The sequence below is a fragment of the Aristolochia californica genome, unplaced genomic scaffold (assembly GCF_029961685.1).
Source record: "Aristolochia californica isolate CCGP_79_NKW_82.1479 unplaced genomic scaffold, dmAriCali1.0.hap1 SCAF_2, whole genome shotgun sequence".
Classification (NCBI taxonomy): domain Eukaryota; kingdom Viridiplantae; phylum Streptophyta; class Magnoliopsida; order Piperales; family Aristolochiaceae; genus Aristolochia; species Aristolochia californica.
The window spans coordinates 40,866,645-40,886,772 of NW_027181881.1; the positions used below are offsets into that span (position 1 = coordinate 40,866,645).

Below are 20,128 nucleotides of genomic sequence, written 5' to 3' on the forward strand. Positions count from 1 at the left end.
AAATTCGTCTCTTGCTGTCTGGTTGCCGTCCGAAGAAGTTCTCCATGAATTTTCTGCTGTCCCATTCTGTTAGGAAGTGAAAAAGAAGACACTATCAGCTCGATTTCCGTTTCTGAAGACCGAAGGCTCAACCACTCTGCATCAGGTTTGGAATATTTTTTCATTGGCATTACAGAGCTGTTTCTGTAAAACAGAGAGAACCAAAAATAATAACAGAGGTTGAACGAATGGTTTTCCGATGAGTTTATTCTTCTCCATTAGGAGGCTATTTATAATACATTACAAGTTGATTTTAGGATCAATTTAGATCCTAAAATCAAGGAATAGAATCAAGAATATAATCACGGGATCGGAGGAAACAATCACGCTATAAAGTTTCCTCCGATCACACTATACAGCTATACATTTCAACATATACATTTCAACAGTCCCCCTCAAGTTGGTGCATAGATATCAGTCAAACCCAACTTGTCAATTATACCATGAAATGTTTTCCCTGATACTGCCTTCGTGAGCATATCAGCCATCTGACTGGCAGATTGAATAAAGGAGAATTGTATAATCTTTGCATCGAGGTTCTCTTTGATGAAATGACGATCAACTTCAACATGTTTAGTGCGATCATGTTGAACTGGATTTTGTGCAATTGCGATAGCTGCCTTGTTATCATAGTGAAGATTCATAGGTTTGTCGTATTCAATCCCTAAGTCTCTCAGTATATTCTGTATCCATAACAACTCGCATACACCATGAGCCATACCTCGAAATTCAGCTTCAGCACTTGATCTTGATACTACCTTCTGTTTTTTGCTTTTCCAAGTAACAAGATTCCCTTCCACAAAAGTAAGGTAACACGACGTGGATCTTCTGGTTGTCTGATCACCTACCCAATCAGAGTCTGTATATGCTACATCGGGCCTTGTGTGTGATAGGTAGATTAATCTTCCAACTAATCGCTGATAACGCCCTTTGTCTACTGGAATTTGATCTGGAAGAATTCCGAGTTTATGATGCATTTCCATGGGCGTCTCTATTGGTTTACAGTCAAGAATTCCGGTTTCGGCTTGAAGATCCAACACATATTTTCACTGTGAAAGGAAGACTCCATGTTTCGATCTTGCAACTTCAATCCCCAAAAAATATTTATGTTGTCTGAGATCCTTCATTTCGAATTTAGTAGCTAAATACTCTTGTAAAGCTTGCATTTCACCTGGGTCATCTCCTGTCATGACCATATCATCAACATATACAATTAATACTGTTACCTTTCCTTCTTTGTGTTTTATAAACAAAGTATGATCTGAGTTACTTTGTTTATAACCAAACTCCTTCATTGTAGCGGAGAATCTCCCAAACCATGCTCTAGGTGACTGTTTCAGCCCATACAATGACTTCTTCAATTTACAAACTTTACCTTGAGACAAAGAACCACTTTTTACACCTGGTGGTAGTTCCATGTAGACTTCTTCTTCTAAGTCTCCATTGAGGAAGACATTTTTAACGTCAAATTGTTGTAGAGGCCAGTCTCGATTTGCTGCTATAGATATAAGAATACGAATTGTATTGATCTTAGCTACTGGTGCAAAAGTATCCTGATAGTCTATCCCATACCTTTGCGTATATCCCTTTGCAACTAGTCGAGCTTTATATCTGTCAATGCTTCCATCCAGTTTGAGTTTCAATGTGAACACCCATCAACATCCAATTGTTTTTACTCCTTTAGGTTGGGGAACAAGTTCCCAAGTGGCATTTTTTTGTAGAGCCTCCATCTCTTCGTTCATCGCTTTTTTCCATTTTGGATCAGCTAATGCATCCTGCACATTACTAGGAATAGAAACCCTGGATAATTGATCAACAGTAAATGCATATGATTTAGTCAACCTATGGGAGGACACATAGTTATTGATTGAGTATTTGGTCTTGGCTTCAAGATCAGGTTCATACTATTTTTTTGGAACTCTCCTATTCAATCTTTGTGGATATCTAGAGGTTATGTTTTCTGTAGGAAGACATGTTTCATTAGACTCATCAAACATAGGATTCGTATTTACCTGAGGAGGAATATTCTGGGTTGATTCTTCAGTTGTTGGTGCAGACGGGGGCAACTCTGGGGGTTCTTCAGGTGAAATTACTGAATCACAGTCTTGTTGCACATCATGACACTTAAAAAATTCATTCACCGCTTCTAACTCAATAAATTCGGCACCTCTTAAAACATCTCCGTTAGTTTCATGTGGAACATTCTCTTCATTTGAACTTTCCCCCTGAAGAGATGTCCAAGAAACTCCCCCTGAATAATAAGGGACTGATTCATGGAAGGAGACATCTAAAGTCACATGGAGCTTGTTGGTGTGTGGATCATAACACCGATATCCTTTTTGAAGATCAAAGTAGCCAACAAATACACATCGCTTGGCACATGGATCAAGTTTATTTCGCAAGATCTTTGAGATATGAACATAAGCGGTACACCCAAAAATTCGGGGTTCAAGATTCGGAAGATGGGGAATTGAAATCAGGGATTGCAGCTTATATAGAGGAGTTTGAAAATCAAGTACTCTAGAAGGTGTTCGATTGATGAGGTAGGCAGTAGATGTGATAGCTTCACCCCAATAAAATCGAGGCATGTTCATGCCAAAGAGAGAGGCACGCACTACTTCCAAAAGTTGTCTATTCTTTCTTTCTGCCAATCCATTTTGTTGGGGAGTATAGGTGCAAAAAGTCTGGTGACGAATTCCATGAGTGGTCAGAAAAGTTTCGAGAGAACCATTAACAAACTCAGTACCATTGTCAGATTGCAAAACATGAATCTGCTTTTGGTATTGAGTATGTATCATTGTATGGAATTTCTGAAATGCTAGACACACATCACTTTTGTGGATAAGCATAGAGACCCAAGTCATTCTAGTGCATTCATCAATAAATGTCACAAAGTAACGAGCTCTAGAAATAGAGGGAATCTTGGTTGGACCCCAAACATTAGAATGAATAACCGCAAAAAGTTCAAAACTTTTATTCAAACTTAGGAAATAAGCAATACGGTGGTTTTTAGCCAATGAAAATGAAAATGAAAATGCACATCAGTCAAACCTGAAAAAATTTGAGGTCACAATTTCTTAAGATAACCAAAGGAAAGGTGGCCTAATCATCGGTGCCATAACCATACAGTTGTTTGAGCATTATCTTCACTGCTAGCTTGATTTGTCTGACTGATTTTCGATCCCCCGTTCTCTGTCAACTCCAAATAGTAGAGTTTGCCCCGTCTAACACCATAACCAAGAATCTTCCGGGTTAGAATGTCCTGAAAGACACAAAATGAGGGCCAAAAAGTTACAGTACAAGCAAGAGTGGAAGTAATTTGGCTAACAGACAAAAGGTTATATTCAAGAGAGGGAACCACAAGGACAGTATCTAATGTCAAATTATTGGATAATATAACAGATCCTTCCCCAATAATAGGAGAGGTACTACCATTGGCTGTTGAAATAACAGATTGTGGAGAAGGTAGGATGGATTGTAACTGACTGGGATCCCTTGTCATGTGATCAGATGCACCTGTATCAATAATCCAAGGTCTATTCTTAGAATGTACAGAAAATACTAATGCATTATCGAGAATACCTGGATGGGCAACATTTGCAGTAGGTAGCTCCTGATTCTCTTCCATGGATGTCACCATAGCTTTCCCAGCAGTCTTGTTACGGGGATTTTTTGAGAAATCCCACCACTTCGGATAGCCAATAATCTCATAACACCGGTGTTGTGAATGTCCTTTTTTTCCACAGTGAATACATACACGATTGTTACCTTTGCCAGAGGATTGAGGGTTCCGACTGCTTGATGATCCTTGTCGATTTTGGTTGACCAACATCGCCGAGTTCTCGGAGACTGGGCGATAGCTCCCCATTGTCTGTCTCTATTGATATTCGCGTCTGACATATGCATATGTACTCTCCAAATCAAGTTTGGGATCTTTTCGCAAAATTTCTCCATGAACTTGATCAAATTCAGAGTCAAGCCCATTGAGAAAAATATGAACCCAAAGCCTAGCCATTTGAGAGTGCAACTGGATTAGCCCTTCGACTGTTCCTTCCTGAGATATAGTTCTATGATCAATCTCTTGAAAAATAGCAACCAGTTCATTGTAGTATGTGGGTAACGGTCTACCATTTTGTTTGGTAGAAAAAGATCTCTGGTTTAGCTCAAATATACAAGTTTCATCGGATCCATCATAGAATGTTTTTGATAGTGCTTCCCATATCTCCTTGGCAGTGGAGAGGCGAATAAATCGTTGCATGAGTAATGGACTCATGGAGTCAATAAGCCAACTTTTGACTCTTTGAATTTCAGTAATCCATGCTCCAAGATTAGCATCACCAGATGCTGGTTTTTTTGTTTCGTCGGTGAGGTATCCAACTTTGTTGCGTGCGCCAATTCGCATCTCCATGAGTTGAGACCATAATGAATAATTGGTCTTATCGAGGATAATTCCAGTTGGAAACGCAGAATTATCTTGGTGGACTATAATTTGTGGTGATGGGATAAGTTCGGTGGATGCGCCTATAGTGGTGGCCATCGATCTGAAATTTATTATTATTATTTTTTTAATCCTGTCCGGTTCGGTTCAGGCCGGTCTGGTTCGATCTGGTCCGGTTCGGTACGATCTGGGCAGATTCAATTCTGGTCCGCTCCAGTGCTGGTCCGATCCAGTTCAAGTTTAGACCGGTTCGGTCCGATTCGGTCGACCCGCTGGTCTGGGTCGGCAGGAAAATAAATGAACAGTTCCTAAGTTTAAAAAAAAATATCGTCGTCTTCGGCAACGGCAGCGGAGCGTCGGCTTCAGTCAGAACAGAGTGGTGGTGCCGTTGTCGGAGCTCGTCGACGATCGTCGGCACTCGTCGTCGATCGTCGGCACTCATCGGCGATCGTCGGCACTCGTCGACACTCGTTGGCGACGTGACTCCGACTAAATAAACCGCTTCGTCTTCGGCAACGACAACCTTCGTCTTCGACAACGGCAGCCGTCGTCGTCAGCAACGACAGCGGAGCGTCGGCTTCAGTCGGAATAGGTGGTGGTGCCGTCGTTGGCGTCGGCGATGTTCTTTTGGCGTTGGGACAACCGGAATATGGAGTTGCAGAACTCTATTTTTTTTTTCTGAAACTCCGACAGATTTTTTCCTTCCTCCGGCTTCCTCCTTCGGCGATTACAGGAGCACTTAGCTTCGACTTTCTGCGACGGAAAAGAGAGGATAATTCTCCTGCTCTGATACCATGTAAAACAGAGAGAACCAAAAATAATAACAGAGGTTGAACAAATGGTTTTTCGATGAGTTTATTTATAATACATTACAAGTTGATTTTAGGATCAATTTAGATCCTAAAATCAAGGAATAGAATCAAGAATATAATCACGGGATCGGAGGAAACAATCACGCTATACAGTTTCCTTCAATCACGCTATACAGCTATACATTTCAACATATACATTTCAACAGTTTCTTATTTCAGAAACTCTCTACCCTGAATTTCTGGGGAGTTGTTGTTTCTGGAGTTCGGAAATCACCAACATCGCAGGGAAGAAGTAGACACTGGTGGTCTGCTGGCATCTTCCAGAAATCTTTGTTGTTGTTTTTCAGAAACTCCTTTGGGCCTCTGTGGGAAATTTTCCTCCCGCCGAGCTCTGTTTCCGCCGAAGAAGCTGAGGAGGAAGATGATATGGTAGCAAAATTCATGTTTCCCACGTTCGAAAACTCAATTAATCAGTCGAGACCGCTCGGTTAGGAGTCCATGACGAAGGAACTTCATCCCCGTAAAAAATATAAAAAATATTTGTGGTTGGAAGTACATGATGAAGGAACTTATTATTATATTTATGTTACTTCCCCCCATTAATATCATATATTACTCTACCACTTGAGAGTCGTTGTCCTGTGGAGGGACACGGTGGTAGAGGTGGACACTTCAGAGCAATGTTTTAGCGGCTATGAGTGATTTACTCTTACTGATATTATACCAGTTGGGCCTCATGAACGAGAGCATCCGTGTGAGGGGGAGTGTTGGAAGATGAAGGCATATTATACAAAAAAAGATTTTAAACATCATTTACAACAACCTAAGAGTTCATGTTGTTCTCTCACCCCCAACTTGAGGGGGAGTGTTGGAAGACAGGGCCCAAGCCCATACGACCAAGGAAGGCTCACATATCCAAGTGTATTAGAAGATGGGTCCAAGCCCATAAGACCAAGGAAGACCAATACATCTAAGAGAAATAGAAGACATGCTCAAGGCCCACAGATCAAGGAGAAGGCCCATAGGCCTACATACAAGATGGCAAGATGGTAAATAAAGGGTCATCTCATAGAGATGGCATTGATGTAATTAAGTTAAAGTTCTAGGGTTAAAACCCTAAACCTTAAGTTTAGGGGTATTATTGTAATACAGTAGTTTCATAAATCTATAAATAGAGCTTCAGGGGGAGAGTTAGGAATAATCAAGTCCATAACCCTTCTTCCTCCAGTTTTCTTCCAATGGGTCTATCTCCCTTTTTCTCCATGAACTAAATTTATGGAGTCCTAAAAATCAACAAGAATTTATTTCACCTAAGATTTTCTTTGAGCTAAGTATCTCTAAGCCTATCCTTTAAAAATTTTATTTACTTAGCTTCTCTTATAGTAGAGTAGTTGTCCTTATTTTGAATATCATAGTATTGACCCTAGCATTTGAATTTGAAGAGGTTCTTGTGTAATTTTAGCATTTAGGGGGAATGTTTTTCAAAAATCTAAGTATCTATGTGCACTTACTTTGAAATCTATTGATAGTACTTGGCCAATACACTGAACTATTAACATTGCACTTTGAGATCATTCGGTAAGGTTTAGACTACTACTCATGGACTATATTTTCATATACTCAATTGTGTTGCTTTGTACGTATGCTCTTGATTTAAAACCAATTTATGTTTTACCTGTAACTTACATTTTAAATCAAGCCATTAAGGATTATTTAAGTTGTTAATTATATTGAGTAGGTACAGTGTACTTATTTGTTTGTGCCTTGATTATTAACTTTTCCTATCTAGAATTATTTGAATTAGGTTGAAGAGTAAGTGAGTAACCATTACAAATTGGGTCAAACTTTATGTTGGCAAGGTCGTCCTCATCTCAATTTTATTGAGTTAAGTCTTGTATAGCTAAAGAGAATGATTGTGAGTCTTGCTATTGTTGTATGTGATTAGTCCTTGTATGGGAGGCAATGTTAAAATCTCATTCTTGGATCTATGTTAGTGTGCCTAGTGAACTGTTGTAAATCCTTGTGTGGCTGGGCTTGTGTAGCCTAGTTATGTACTAGAAAATCCCTTTGTGGGTCTAGGCTACGGTGTTTTCCATTGTATTCCTAAGTGAGGGTGAGTTTGTGTCAGTTACTTGATTTAATTAATTTGGTGGTATACGTCCTTGTGTGGGTAGCATTATAAATGTCTTGGAGACAATTGTGCATGTATCATTTGATAAACTAAGCATAATAAATCTTTAAATTCAAAGTGAAAGGTACTTGGTAGTAGATTAACAATCTAAAATCCGACTGAGAACCACTATAAGAACTTTATGTTCATTGATGGTTGAATGTTTGTGTATGTCACTTTGGTTGAGAAACTAATTTTTCATATTAAATTGCTATTAATATTGTTAACATAGGACCTAAGGTTAAGAGAACTTTAAAAGAGTAAAATATTAGCAACAAAGTTAACTAGCCTAGTCATCTCCCTCTAGCTTTGTTCCTCATGCGACCTAACATACCCCTCCTCCATCCCTGTCTCAATCATTGTACTAAAATTAATAAATAATTATTATTTTTATTGTATGAAGTTAAGATAAAATTTGGATAATATGTAGTCGATACAATTTATAGAAGCTATTTAAAAAATATCAAGCTACTAGAACACAGGTGAGTCATCAAGCTTAAATTCTTGAATTTGTTAGGCTTGTAAGGCATAAAACTTTTTCTCAGACTCTTTCCACAACTAGGCTACACAAGCCCAGTCAATTGAGTTAATAGATGGGATTCTATTTGTCTATTTTATTTATTTTTTACTACTAAGGAGTCCAATAGTCAATTGCATTTCATATTGTGCTCTTAATATCAATAGTTCAATAATTAAATGATAAAAATCTATTTGCCAATTCATATCTAGTAGATAATGAGTTAAATGATAGAGTACCACTAGTCATTTACACATCATTTGAATTGCCAATTAGGCTCTATGCAAATGGTTTAATTAGTTACTAACAATCTATACGTCAATTCATGTCCAATAGGTAGAGTTAACAAATGGAATCCTATTAATTAATTACAAATAGTTTGACTATTAGGCATCCAAGAGTCCATACAATTAACTATTAGCTCAAATTTGGATTTATCAAAGTTACTTGGTTAATAGTCTTATCAGTATTAGTTTTCACTAACATGTATACTTTTGGACTAAAAACACATATATGTAGTCAAATTACATATACGTCTTGAATTTTAATCAAAATTTTATCAATATTCTTCTTTATTAAAATTAATAGTGATCAATATATTTAAGCTAAAAGCACTTCATATGGTTCAATTTAAGAAATTACATGAACAATCATAAAAAACATAAACAAATCAAACTTATACCTATTATTCTCTAAATTGTAGGAAAAACAACTGAGAATCAAGAATGAAGCAAGTTGGGGCATGTGGCATGCAAGTTGGAGGATATTGAACCAAGACCCGGTCCGGTTAAAAAAACAAGTTTTTGGGGCCAAAGTCCAAAACCATTATAAGGGCCAAAACCTTATTTTGGGCTAAGAAAAGAGGGTTTTTTACTCAAAACCCTTACGACAAGTTTAAAAACAAATCATGGTAATAATTGAGTTTGTAAAATTACTACAAAATAAACTCATTTCACTGACGTACAAATTTTGTTACAAGACCTATTTTAAAATTTCTAGCTCAATTTAGCAAGACTACTATAATCATAATGAGAGTTTATGTAGTCCAAATTGTTCTTTAATTTTGTTTTGTTTGACTGAGATAATTTAGCATGTTAAATTGACTATTATCTAAGTCATGCTTATTTCGATATGCCTCAAATAAATTATCTATAATATAAATGATATCAAATTGTAATTAAATATGTAATTGCAATTATTTTACCCTCAGGGAGATTCATATATTGCATATTTACTTAGGATGGAATAAAATTTATTTATTTCTTGATTAGCTTACAGGCATCGAGCAATATGATTAGTTTTCGAATTTCATCATAAAGTTCAATTATGAAATAATTGTGTTAAAATCTTTGCCCAGTTGTAGATTTTAATGATAACAAATTGATGTTATTCTAATTGTATGAAGTGCCTAAATTTTTTATGATGTAAACATGAATGTTTTATTTCCTTATTTTTAGTTTCACGGTCTTTATTTTTTTATGATGATAAAATTGATTTTCCATTATTGAATGGAGACAACTATATAGAGTGGAAGGAGAGAGTTTCCTTCGTTTAGGGTGCATGGACCTTGACTACACTCTTTGTAAGGATGAGCCATTGGCACCCACTGACACTAGTAGGACTAGCAACAATGCATTATATGAACGCTAGGGGATCCAATCATCTCAACATGATATTCATTAAAATTCGCATTGTAGTCGTGGCTCCATCCTTGAATGCAAAGATGTCAAGGATTACATAAAGGCCACTGATAAATAATTTTGAGTCTTCAAATAAAACCTTAGCCAACACCCTAATAAATCAGTTGCCCTCCATGAGGCTCCTAGACATGTGAGGTGTACAAGATCACATCATGAAGATGAAAGATATAGTTGTCCGCCTCAAGTCTCTCGAGATAGAGATATCTGATTCATTTTTGTTACACCTCATCCTTAACTTTCCTCCTCAATATGGTTCATTTAAAATTTTAGATGACACACATAGGGAGAAATGGTCAATCAACAAACTTATGATCTTATGTGTTGAAGAGAAAGGAAGATTGCTGCAATAAATGGGTAAAATTAAAAGTGCACATCTGACAACTTGAGGTAAAGTCAAGAAGCAAGCCATAGAAGTACAAGGGGAAAGGCAAAGAGCCTCCCCATAAAGCTAACAAGGATGATTCCAAATGTTCCTTGTCTAAAAAGAAGAAGCAATGTTTAAAAGAAAGACTTAGCTCAAGAAGAAAGATACTCTCTTATCTCTTGTGTGTTATGAATCTAATATGGTAACTAATTCTCATGACACTTGGTGGATTGACTCTGGATCCTCAATCCATGTTTTGACTACAATGTATGGTTTCCTAAATTAAAGGTAATCGACAAGCAAGTGAACAATCCATGTGTTCACGAAATAGGATGCATTTACATGTGGAGTGCTTCTATGTTTGTAAAACATTGTATCCCATGATGTTATGACTATGCATGGTAGTGCTAGTCTAAAGCATTGTGTCATGAATAGAAATACTCTATGTTGTGGCACTAGAAATTGGGACACATCTCCATTAATAGAATTAAAAGATTCATAAATGATAGTCTTTGAGACTCTTGACTTTACACACTTTGATTTTTGGGTGAACTGCATAAAGGGAAGTAGACAAACACAACCAAAAAGGGTGCTAAGAGGAGTTTTGAGATATTAAAAATCATATATACACATATCTATTGTCTTTATGTGAATTTTGATGGTCAAAAGTACTTTATCATTTTCACTGATGATTACTCATGATTCATGCATCTGTACTTGCTTCACAACAAGAGCGAAACACCTGGTCCATTTGCTCTTTTTCGTCAAAAGCAAGTTATTGTTGGACAATACATTATGCCTAGCTTGCCATATTAGAATAGTGTAGTAGAAAGAAGATATAAAACATTAATTGACATGGTAAAGAGTATGCTTAGTAACTCCAAGCTATCTTTAGCCATGTGAACCAAGGTCATACAAATTACAACTTATATATTAAAATGGGTTCCTACCAAGGCGGTCACTAAAATGCCTTTTGAGTTATTCAAAGGATGGAAACCGAATTTGAGGCGTATTTCCAACCTCCACCACATGTGTATCTTGTTGTACCATCACCTCCACAAGAAGTTGATATGACATTACAACAATCTACTAAAATCTAGAAATCAATAGTTTCTACTAACTATGTCGTGTACTTACAAGAATTTGACTATGATGTGACCAATGAAAATGACCCTAAAACAATTTCATAGGTGGTTAACAGTATTAAATCAAACTTATGGTTCGACACCATGAAATATGAGAGAGACTCTATAGCGACCGATGGAGTCTGAGACTTTGTTGAGTTGTCTAATAGGGTAAAAGCCATTAGATGTAAATAGGTATTCAAAACCAAAAATAAAAAAATGATTCATTAGGCAACATTGAAATATACAAGGTCAGACTCATAACCAAAGATCTACACAATAGGAAGCGATCAATTACAGAAAGACATTCTCTCTTGTTTCCTAGAAAGACTCCTTTTGTATCATCATGGCCTTGGTTGCCTATGTTGACTTAGATTTACATCAAATGGATGTGAAAACAACATTTCTCAGTGATGATTTAGAGTAAATAAAGTCATTTGGTTTGCAAGCTTATGAATTCCATATACAAATTAAAGCAAGCAGCCCATCATTGTCAATTGAAATTTCATGAGGTCATATATTTATTTGGTTTTGTTGAAAACCTTATGGATCAATGTATATACCAAAAAGTTAATGAGAGTAAAATCATTTTCATCGTTTTGTATGTGGATAACATTTTACTTGCAACCAATGATATGAGTTGACCACATGAGGTAAAGGCATACTAAGATTTCACTTATTGTGGAGGCCATTGTTAAAGGTGATCAATTCATCTTGAACTAAAGTCCTTGGAATGATCTTAAGAGGGAACATATGAAGAACATTTTTTATGCTTCAGTGTAATAAACAATAGAAGAAGGAGGTCACATCGGATCTATAAGGTGCTAACTGCATACTGTATAATGGAATGTATTAATTAAAAACCTCTTGAACCCCGTTAATTTCTAATAGTTCTGCTTTGTCACCTATACAAGGGAGAGAATGCAGGCTGACTATGGCCTATCACTCAACATTTTCTGTTCAAACGGCCACAGGTGTAAAGCTTCGTAATCAATTTCTCACTGACAAGAACCCCAAGAACAGCTATGAACAGTGTTAAAATACAAACTGCTTTCACAAAGTTGCCTTTTTTAACCGAAATTTATTTCTGTACCGTCCCAATTATTAATTAGCTTGCCCGTTGCACATCCAGAAAATCCCATAAACATTGATTTGCTGGAGATACCTTCAGGTTCTATTTATTCCTGTAGTGGAAGATGGCCCCCAGAGACGCCATGACTGCTCCCAGAGAGGGTTCCATTGGGCTTCTGCTAGCTCTAATATGCGTCCTCCTTGCGCAGCATGGGCTGGTCAATGGAGCCTCCTGGTGGGTGGGAGATGACGATGGCTGGGATTTTGGCGTTGAAGACTGGCCTACCGGCAAAAATTTCACATCCGAAGACATCCTGAGTAAGACACACAGCTTCACACGAGTTCTTTCTAGTTTCTAGTTTTCATTGCTGCCATCTTCATTTTAATTGTTGTTTGGATTCAGGGACGATCTTTTCTAGTATTTTATCTTGTTTGATGCAGTTTTCAAGTATGATGCGGACGTGCACAACGTCGTGGTTTCCAGTCCTAAGTTCTACGGAGGGTGCGATATCACCAAGGAGTCCGTGATACACCAGTCGGGAATGGACGAGATCCAACTGATTCCAGGTCCCAATTATTTTTTCTGTGGTCGACTAGGACATTGCCAAAAGGGCGTGAGGATGATAGTAAATGCCAAATAGCATTTTACCATGCATCTTTCTGTATCGAGTTCCGGCGCTGAAGTATTCTCGCTTGAAATATCATGAAATAAGTATCTGTTAAGTGAGAACTCCCATCTTCTCCTTCTATTCGTTTCTAACGCATGCATTTGCCAGCAGATTTGGAGGAAAGTAAATAAGACCCATTTAATTTGAAGAAATGGGCTGTATTTATTCTCTCTATGTGATTGAAGGGCTTGAATCCAATGTGACTCAACCTTTCTCCTTTCTTCATTCAACAATAATTAGTACAGTCACTAATTTGGGACTCCAAAAACTAAATTAAAAACTTCCTACTTCTAAGTAACTTCTAGGATGAGCAATTTCTAATCTAGACAAGATAACCCCATTAAGGAAAGTACCCTCCCCCTCCCCCCTCCTCCTCCTGACCAACCCTCTCTCTCTCTCCATCCCACCTCCAATTCAAAACATAAAAATATAGGTGACACATACAAATAAAAAAATAAAAATAGTCCTCTCTCCCCCTCCCTGGCTAGCCCAATCTCTCTCTCCTCCCCTTCCCCATCATCTCCCTCTCCCTCTTCCTGACCCTCCCCCTCCCCCACCTCTTCACCCCCTTCTCTCTCAATCTTTCCCATGTTTCCTCTTTCCTATTCCCCTCAATGCCCTCCTCCGAGCTCTTCCCCTCCACCCCTCCCTTGCAGTTTTCTCTGTGTTCCACACCCAACCCAAAATATGAAAAGAAACACATACGAATATAAAAATAAATAAATATCATTCATGCAACAATCTATCATAATCCCCCTACTTCGTGATGATAAATTCTACCTGTCACATGTTATTTTAATCCACTTTTAAATAAAGTTGTTTAATAAATTTAAGCTATCAAATCAAGGAAAGATAATAAATAAACTACTTACTTCAAAGTAGTTGATTGTTCACCCCTCCTCTCCCCCTCCCTATACCAGCCTTCTATCCTTCCTCCCCGCTTACTCTCCCTCTCCCTCCCCAAGCTCTATCTCTCTCCTATTTCCCCTATTCCCTTCTCCCCATATTATGAAGTAATTAAAGAACTCAAGTTGCTACAGAGGCAGGAAAATTCAACATTTTTTTTAACTTGGAAGACTTTGAATTGGAGTACCACTTGATGCATCTCTTTCTTTCTCTTTCTCTCTCTTCCACACTTTTTCCCTCCTATCATGTTTATGTGATTATCTAAACCATATCAAATGGTTTTTGACTCATGACGTTGTCCTTATTGACGTGAGTGTATAGTCGTATCTAACTTCTAATCCAAAAAATTCTTATGAGACTTTTGCAAGACAACTTGTTCAACTTGAAGATTTTCCCTGGTATTTACTGTTGGAATTTTTTGGAAGAAAATAGGTGTGAGAAGTTAGGGTTTACGAAAAAAACCTTTCCATATTTATAATTTACATAATATAAGAAATTAAATCCATGTCCCTATAACATAAAAACCCTTGGAATCTTCTTTCTAGTAGAAACAACTTCCTGAGAAAATAAAGTGTTAAATTTTTTAAAGAGAGAAATATTTCACCGACTTGTTTTAATTCGAGTACAATAATCCTTTGTTTATAATAGAGAAAACAAGTAGTATAATTAAACTACCCTTATCCCTGCTACACCCAAAGTCTAACAATTAAAGATAACTCATAGAATAATTATACAATTGAACATACATAAAAGACTAAAATAACTAAAACACAGACATCCTCCCGTGAGACTCCTGTAAGATTTTGCTATATTAATTATTGCTCTGTGAGAGTTCTTTTTGTGAGAGTCATGTTAAAAATTTTCATACTTGCTCTACAATACTCCCCCTCAAGTTGAAGTTCATAACTTTGGTTTGCAAGGAAAAAGATTTTTGGTATTCAATTCGCCTTTGGTGAAAAAACTCTTCATAGATGCAAATTTTTCGTCTTTTGTTCTCCCCTGTTCTTGAATATTTTAGTCATATGAAAATTATTACAACACGTGGAATAAAATACTTCTTTCTTTTCCTTCCTGTTCTACTTCTCCCCTTCAAGATAGGGATGAAAAAGGACATTGAGACCCAACATGGACAAAACACAATATGGGAGAAGAAAATTATTCCTAGTCGTATGATAAAGCTCCATACACCAGTCAAAATGCTCATAGTCTAAAGCACACTCCACTCAATTTCAAAAGCGTACAAAGACCCAATTTTAGGGCACGACAAAGAGACTACTAACTTTTTAAGGGTATCTCAAACATGAATCACCTTTTGAGTAAAGAATAAAAAACTTGACTAGAGAGTTGGACGCGCTCCTATACATTTTAGATAGTGGATTTAGGCATTGCTTTTAAGTGATGAAAACAAAATATGATAAATTGAAGAAGTACAAGAGAAAAACATTTTTAACCTGACAGAGGTGACTATGCAACACTTGTACTTTCAAACGAACCTAGAATATGACCTTCTTTTTTTGAAAAAAAATATATTATAAACTTAACTTAAAAAATGTGTTGACCTAGTATGATCTCTAGGAAGTTTTATAGGGGTGAGTATAATTTTTGGAGATGATGATGCAAAAGATGCACAACCAAGTAACAACAGCACAAAAAAGTGAAAACAAGATCCAAGCAAGATATCGCATACCTTGAACGAGTACATCATGGAGTGATGAAGTCTCTCCAAAAATCTCTAATTAGAAGAAATATTTTCCTAAAATGTAGGAAACTCAATTCATGGAGAGGTAATAGGAGATAAAATAAGAAATGGAGACATTTTCAACCAAACTAACCATTTGTACTTCTGATATCAATATCTAAAAAATATAGCTCAAAATCACAAACACTTTATTTTGAAAGAAACTATACTCAAAGAGCTTTAATTTGATACCCTATTTGACATAGAAAGCTTTGTTCTTGAATATGTTATGATCAATTGATTTACTTGTGTAGGGGTAACATGGCTAATAAATAAGGAGAACTTTCATAGAGATGGCATAGAATTGTAATTATGCAAGTTGGTGAATGTCTTCTTATGTTTTTTTTTTTCCATTTGAAGCATGTAGCCCTAAGAGCCTTGTAGTCATTGTAAACAACTTCACACAACTATAAATGCAACCTCAAGGCATGGGATAGAGCATTTAAGCCTCTTCCTCTTAGATGAAATTCGTCTATACACCCCTCTCTCTCTTTTCCTCTTCTTTATCTCCTTTGGTTTCTTCTCTCCTCTCTCTAAAGAGCTAGAGTTCCTCTCTTCTCTCCTTCCCTTCAGATATTTTGTGTTTATATGTTGACCCTAGAAATTAACATGGTATCAGAGCAGGCAAATATCTAAAATGGAAAAGGAGAAAAAATGGAGGAAAAAGAAGAAGAAAAAGAAAAAAAGAGAGGAGTTTCTGGTTTTTCCTTAATTCTTCTTTCCCAATTCCTGTTTTCCATTGGGTGTTTCACTCTCTTACCTTATTTTTCATGTAGAAAATTATATACCTTTAGAAAGATCCTTGCATCTAGTTTCCAACTCAAAAAGAATTGTTGAAATCAGATTTTTCTAGAAAGAGAAATTGGCATCTAAAGTAGGAAAGGTCAAGCAACAAAAAGCCTCAACTTCACAAATTGTTTGTACCAACATTATTGAGGATTTATATTGAGAATTATATCTCAAAAAAAATCTATGTGAGTCTAATTTTTATCCCAATAATTTTTTTTTCAATATGATCTTTCTAGACATCATGTCAATATCTTGTTGCATGCGAAGATCCCAATTTAAGCCAAATTTTTTGTTTCACTTTTTGGGTTGCTAATGTTGGATTAGTTTCCTATTTGTTTTCAAAATCGACTCAAGATTTTACAAACTTGAGTATTTTTCCTTTCTTAAATTTTTTTTTCTTATTTCACATTACATTAGTTTCCTTAAGAGAAGTCTTTCCCATTATGAGTTTAGTTTCCTTTTTGACAAAGTCTCAAAAAATTTATTTAGAAAGTTTTATTTCCTAATTCTAGATTCCAAATAAGTGTCATACTTAATTTTTAATTAAAAAGTCTTGTTTGCTCATTCTAAAGTCCAAATAGTAGTGTCCTAAATCTCCCTTATTCTAGAATTATCTCTTGAATATTTTCTTTGTAAATTGATCAAGTTGTATTAAAAGTAATTGCCTTATATGAGTTTTTAGATAGTTTTTGTTATTATGTTCCATCTCAAAACTTTCTTATTTGGATTTTTTTTAAGTTTCCTTAATCATTATGTTCATAGATGAATAGTTTTTACCTCCTTCTTGAGTAAAACCTGGTCCCCTTTTATCTATATATTGGAATAAAATCGCCTCCTTCATACTTGGAAGTATGAAGTGATAACGAACCAAGTCAACCCGTGATGAAACCCAATACCAAATTTGGAAATCGTCCCCAAGATCTTTCAAGTTTGATAGAAACCGCGACCCGTTGGTTAGCAAAGCAAGAACCTTAGTATGGTGAAGACGCCACAAACGGGAATGGAAAATCTGTTTGATAAGTCGGTATTGAACGCCACAAGGAAACCTTGATAAGTTCAGAAAAGTGAATAACTCACACAATATCAATAATCATAAAAAACTTGTTTAATCTGTGTACCAGGTCCTCTATTTATAGTGAAGGGCGTAGTAGAGTCCTAATTGCATTCAAATTCTAACTCTTAAAGATAAACCTATCATAATAAGATAACTCAATGTAAACAATAATTCTAACATAACTCAAACTCTATCTCTCTAAGATAAGCATATCTTGAAAAGATAACATAATCTACTAGAGATCTAATATAACTAAAATTCTAACTCATGAGGACTCTTCTTGGCATCCCACGTTCTCATGGTGGGTCCCATATTATAATAGAGTAAATCCAGCCCACGTCCTTATGGTGGGTACCACCAGCTTGTGCCACCATGGTGGGCCCAACAATATAACAAAGTAAAACCAGCCTTTGTTCACATCATGGAGAGTTGCATTGTACACCTCCTTCCTTTTGAAGTATGAGAGCTGATATCTTTTTATTCACACCCTTAATTCCTCAAATTACTTTCTTCAATTTATTTTTGTTAAAATTACTTCATAGTAATATCTAGACCCAGTACCTAAAAAGTATATGAGTGTTCCCAACATCCAGTTCGAGTCAAATCTTTTATTCTTCATCCAAGAGGTGATTTGTGTTTGAGCTACCCTTAAAAAGTGAGTGGTCTCTTTGTTGTTCCCTAAAGTTGGGTTATTTTTTAGCCTTCAAAATTTAGTATAGTGTTTTTCAGACTATAACCATTTGGACTGGTGTATGGAGCTTTGTTGTATGGCTATGAGTGATTTTTCTTCTCGCACCATTATGTTGTGCAAGTTGGGTCTCTTGGTAAATAACAAAGTGATCCAAAACTTGAGGGGGAGAGGTAGAAGAAGAATTATAAGATAGAGGTAACCAACAATGAAAAATTCCATGTGTTGCGGTAATCAAGTTTTATGTGACTAGAATATCTAAGTAAGGGGGTGAACAAGATGTGACATGATGAAGATTGCAAAAAAGATGTGAACAAGAAAAAGATGAATCAAATCAAGGCAATCAAAATTTCTTTTTTAAGACATACAAGATCAAAGTTTATTTACAAGCACACAAGAGTCTTGACTGAGATTATTTGTCAAGTGAAGTTACAAACACCAGCTTGAGGGGGAGTGTTAAAAGACACTCACATGTGTAGTGGTGGCATGACTAGTAAATAAGGAGAACTTTCATAGAGATGACATAAAATTGTAATTATGCAAGTTGGTGTATGTCCTCTTATATTTTTCCTTTTGAAACATGTAGCCTTAATGCATTATGGTCATTGCAAACACCTTCATACAACTATAAATACAACCTCAAAGCATGGGGTAGAGCATTCAAGCATCTTTGTCTTGGCTCAAATTCGTCCATAAACCTCTTTCTATTTTCCTCTTCTTTCTCTCCATTGGTTTCTTCTCTCAGCTCTCCCAAGAGCTAGAGTTCCTTTCTTCTCTCTTTCCCTTGAGATATTTTGTGTTTACGTGTTGGCCCTAGAAATCAACAATCATTGTTGATTCCTATGAGAATATCTCCTTGCATATAGATCACATAGATAGAAAGTTACTCCTTATAAAACCAGACTTTGATATCTTTCATTAAAGTATAATAGTTCTTCAAGAAGTGTACTTCTTTTAGGATAGAATTTGATGGATTTTGGACTCTACAATTTTCCCAAATTGAGTAGTCTTTCTTCTTTGGCTAACATCACCATTGACTCTTCCGATATTGATATCTTCCTCTTACAAACTTAGATTGAGAATTGGTTGATAGGTTAGAAAATAAACTTATAGATATTTCTAGTAAAATATAAAGTCTCAATCTTAATGCTATAAAATTCCTCAAAATTGAAGCTTTCTGCTACTGCTCTAACGTCTCCTGCTATCTTACCTTTGTTGCTTCAAATATTAATTTCTCCTTGCATAATACTCTGATTTCCAAAAAAAATTGCATTAGAAAGTAGACTCAACAATATTTCCATCATTGTGTAATTTGAGATATGAAAATTTTTAGTATGGAGGTGTGAATACCAAAGAAATAATATGTACTGGGACAACAAAGGAAGAAAAAGGTAGAATCTGAACCTAAACTACAAGAGATGATAAATCAACAAAGGATTACATTATCTCTGTGGGTTGTCCGAATCAACTCACAAAACCCGTTGTGATACCATGTTAAATTTTTGGAAAAAGAGAAATAATTCAGTGACTTGTTTTAATTGGAGTATAATGAGCCTCTATTTATAATAGAGGAAACAAGTAGAATCTGATTACTATTAAACTACCTTTGTCCTAGTTACACCCTAAAGTCTAACACTTAAATATAAGTCCTAGAATAATTAAATAATTAAACATAAATAGAAGACTAAAATAACTACAACACCTTTTAATTAAAACACTTAGAGATATCCTCCCATGAGACTCCCATAAAATATTATCATATTACTATTACTTCGTAAGACTTCTTTCTGTGAGAGTCAAGTAAGACTCTCCCATACCTACTTTTTAACATAAAGTACGTAAGCTACATAGAACCAAATAATACCTTCCAATACTCCCCCTAAAGCTAGAGCATGATGCTTCAATTTGTTATAAAATATGTCTTTCAATAACCATTTTAATCATTAAAATTTACAAAACCGTTGTCTTCAAGTCAAAACTGATCATTTAAAAAAATGGTCTGTCCAACTATAGAACTTCAAAATTTTGTGGCTTCTATGGTCTTTGAAAT

At 36.0% G+C, this 20,128-nt stretch overlaps 1 protein-coding gene across 1 annotated transcript; it reads left to right on the forward strand.

The window, feature by feature from the left end:
• The first annotated feature begins 12,360 nt into the window (after positions 1-12,360).
• LOC137955069 (basic blue protein-like) lies at positions 12,361-12,995 on the forward strand. Its single transcript, XM_068801942.1, has 2 exons — positions 12,361-12,553; positions 12,677-12,995. Exons 1-2 carry the CDS (start codon positions 12,361-12,363, stop codon positions 12,874-12,876), a joined length of 393 nt encoding a protein of 130 aa, XP_068658043.1. The 3' UTR covers positions 12,877-12,995.
• The last annotated feature ends 7,133 nt before the right edge of the window (positions 12,996-20,128 follow it).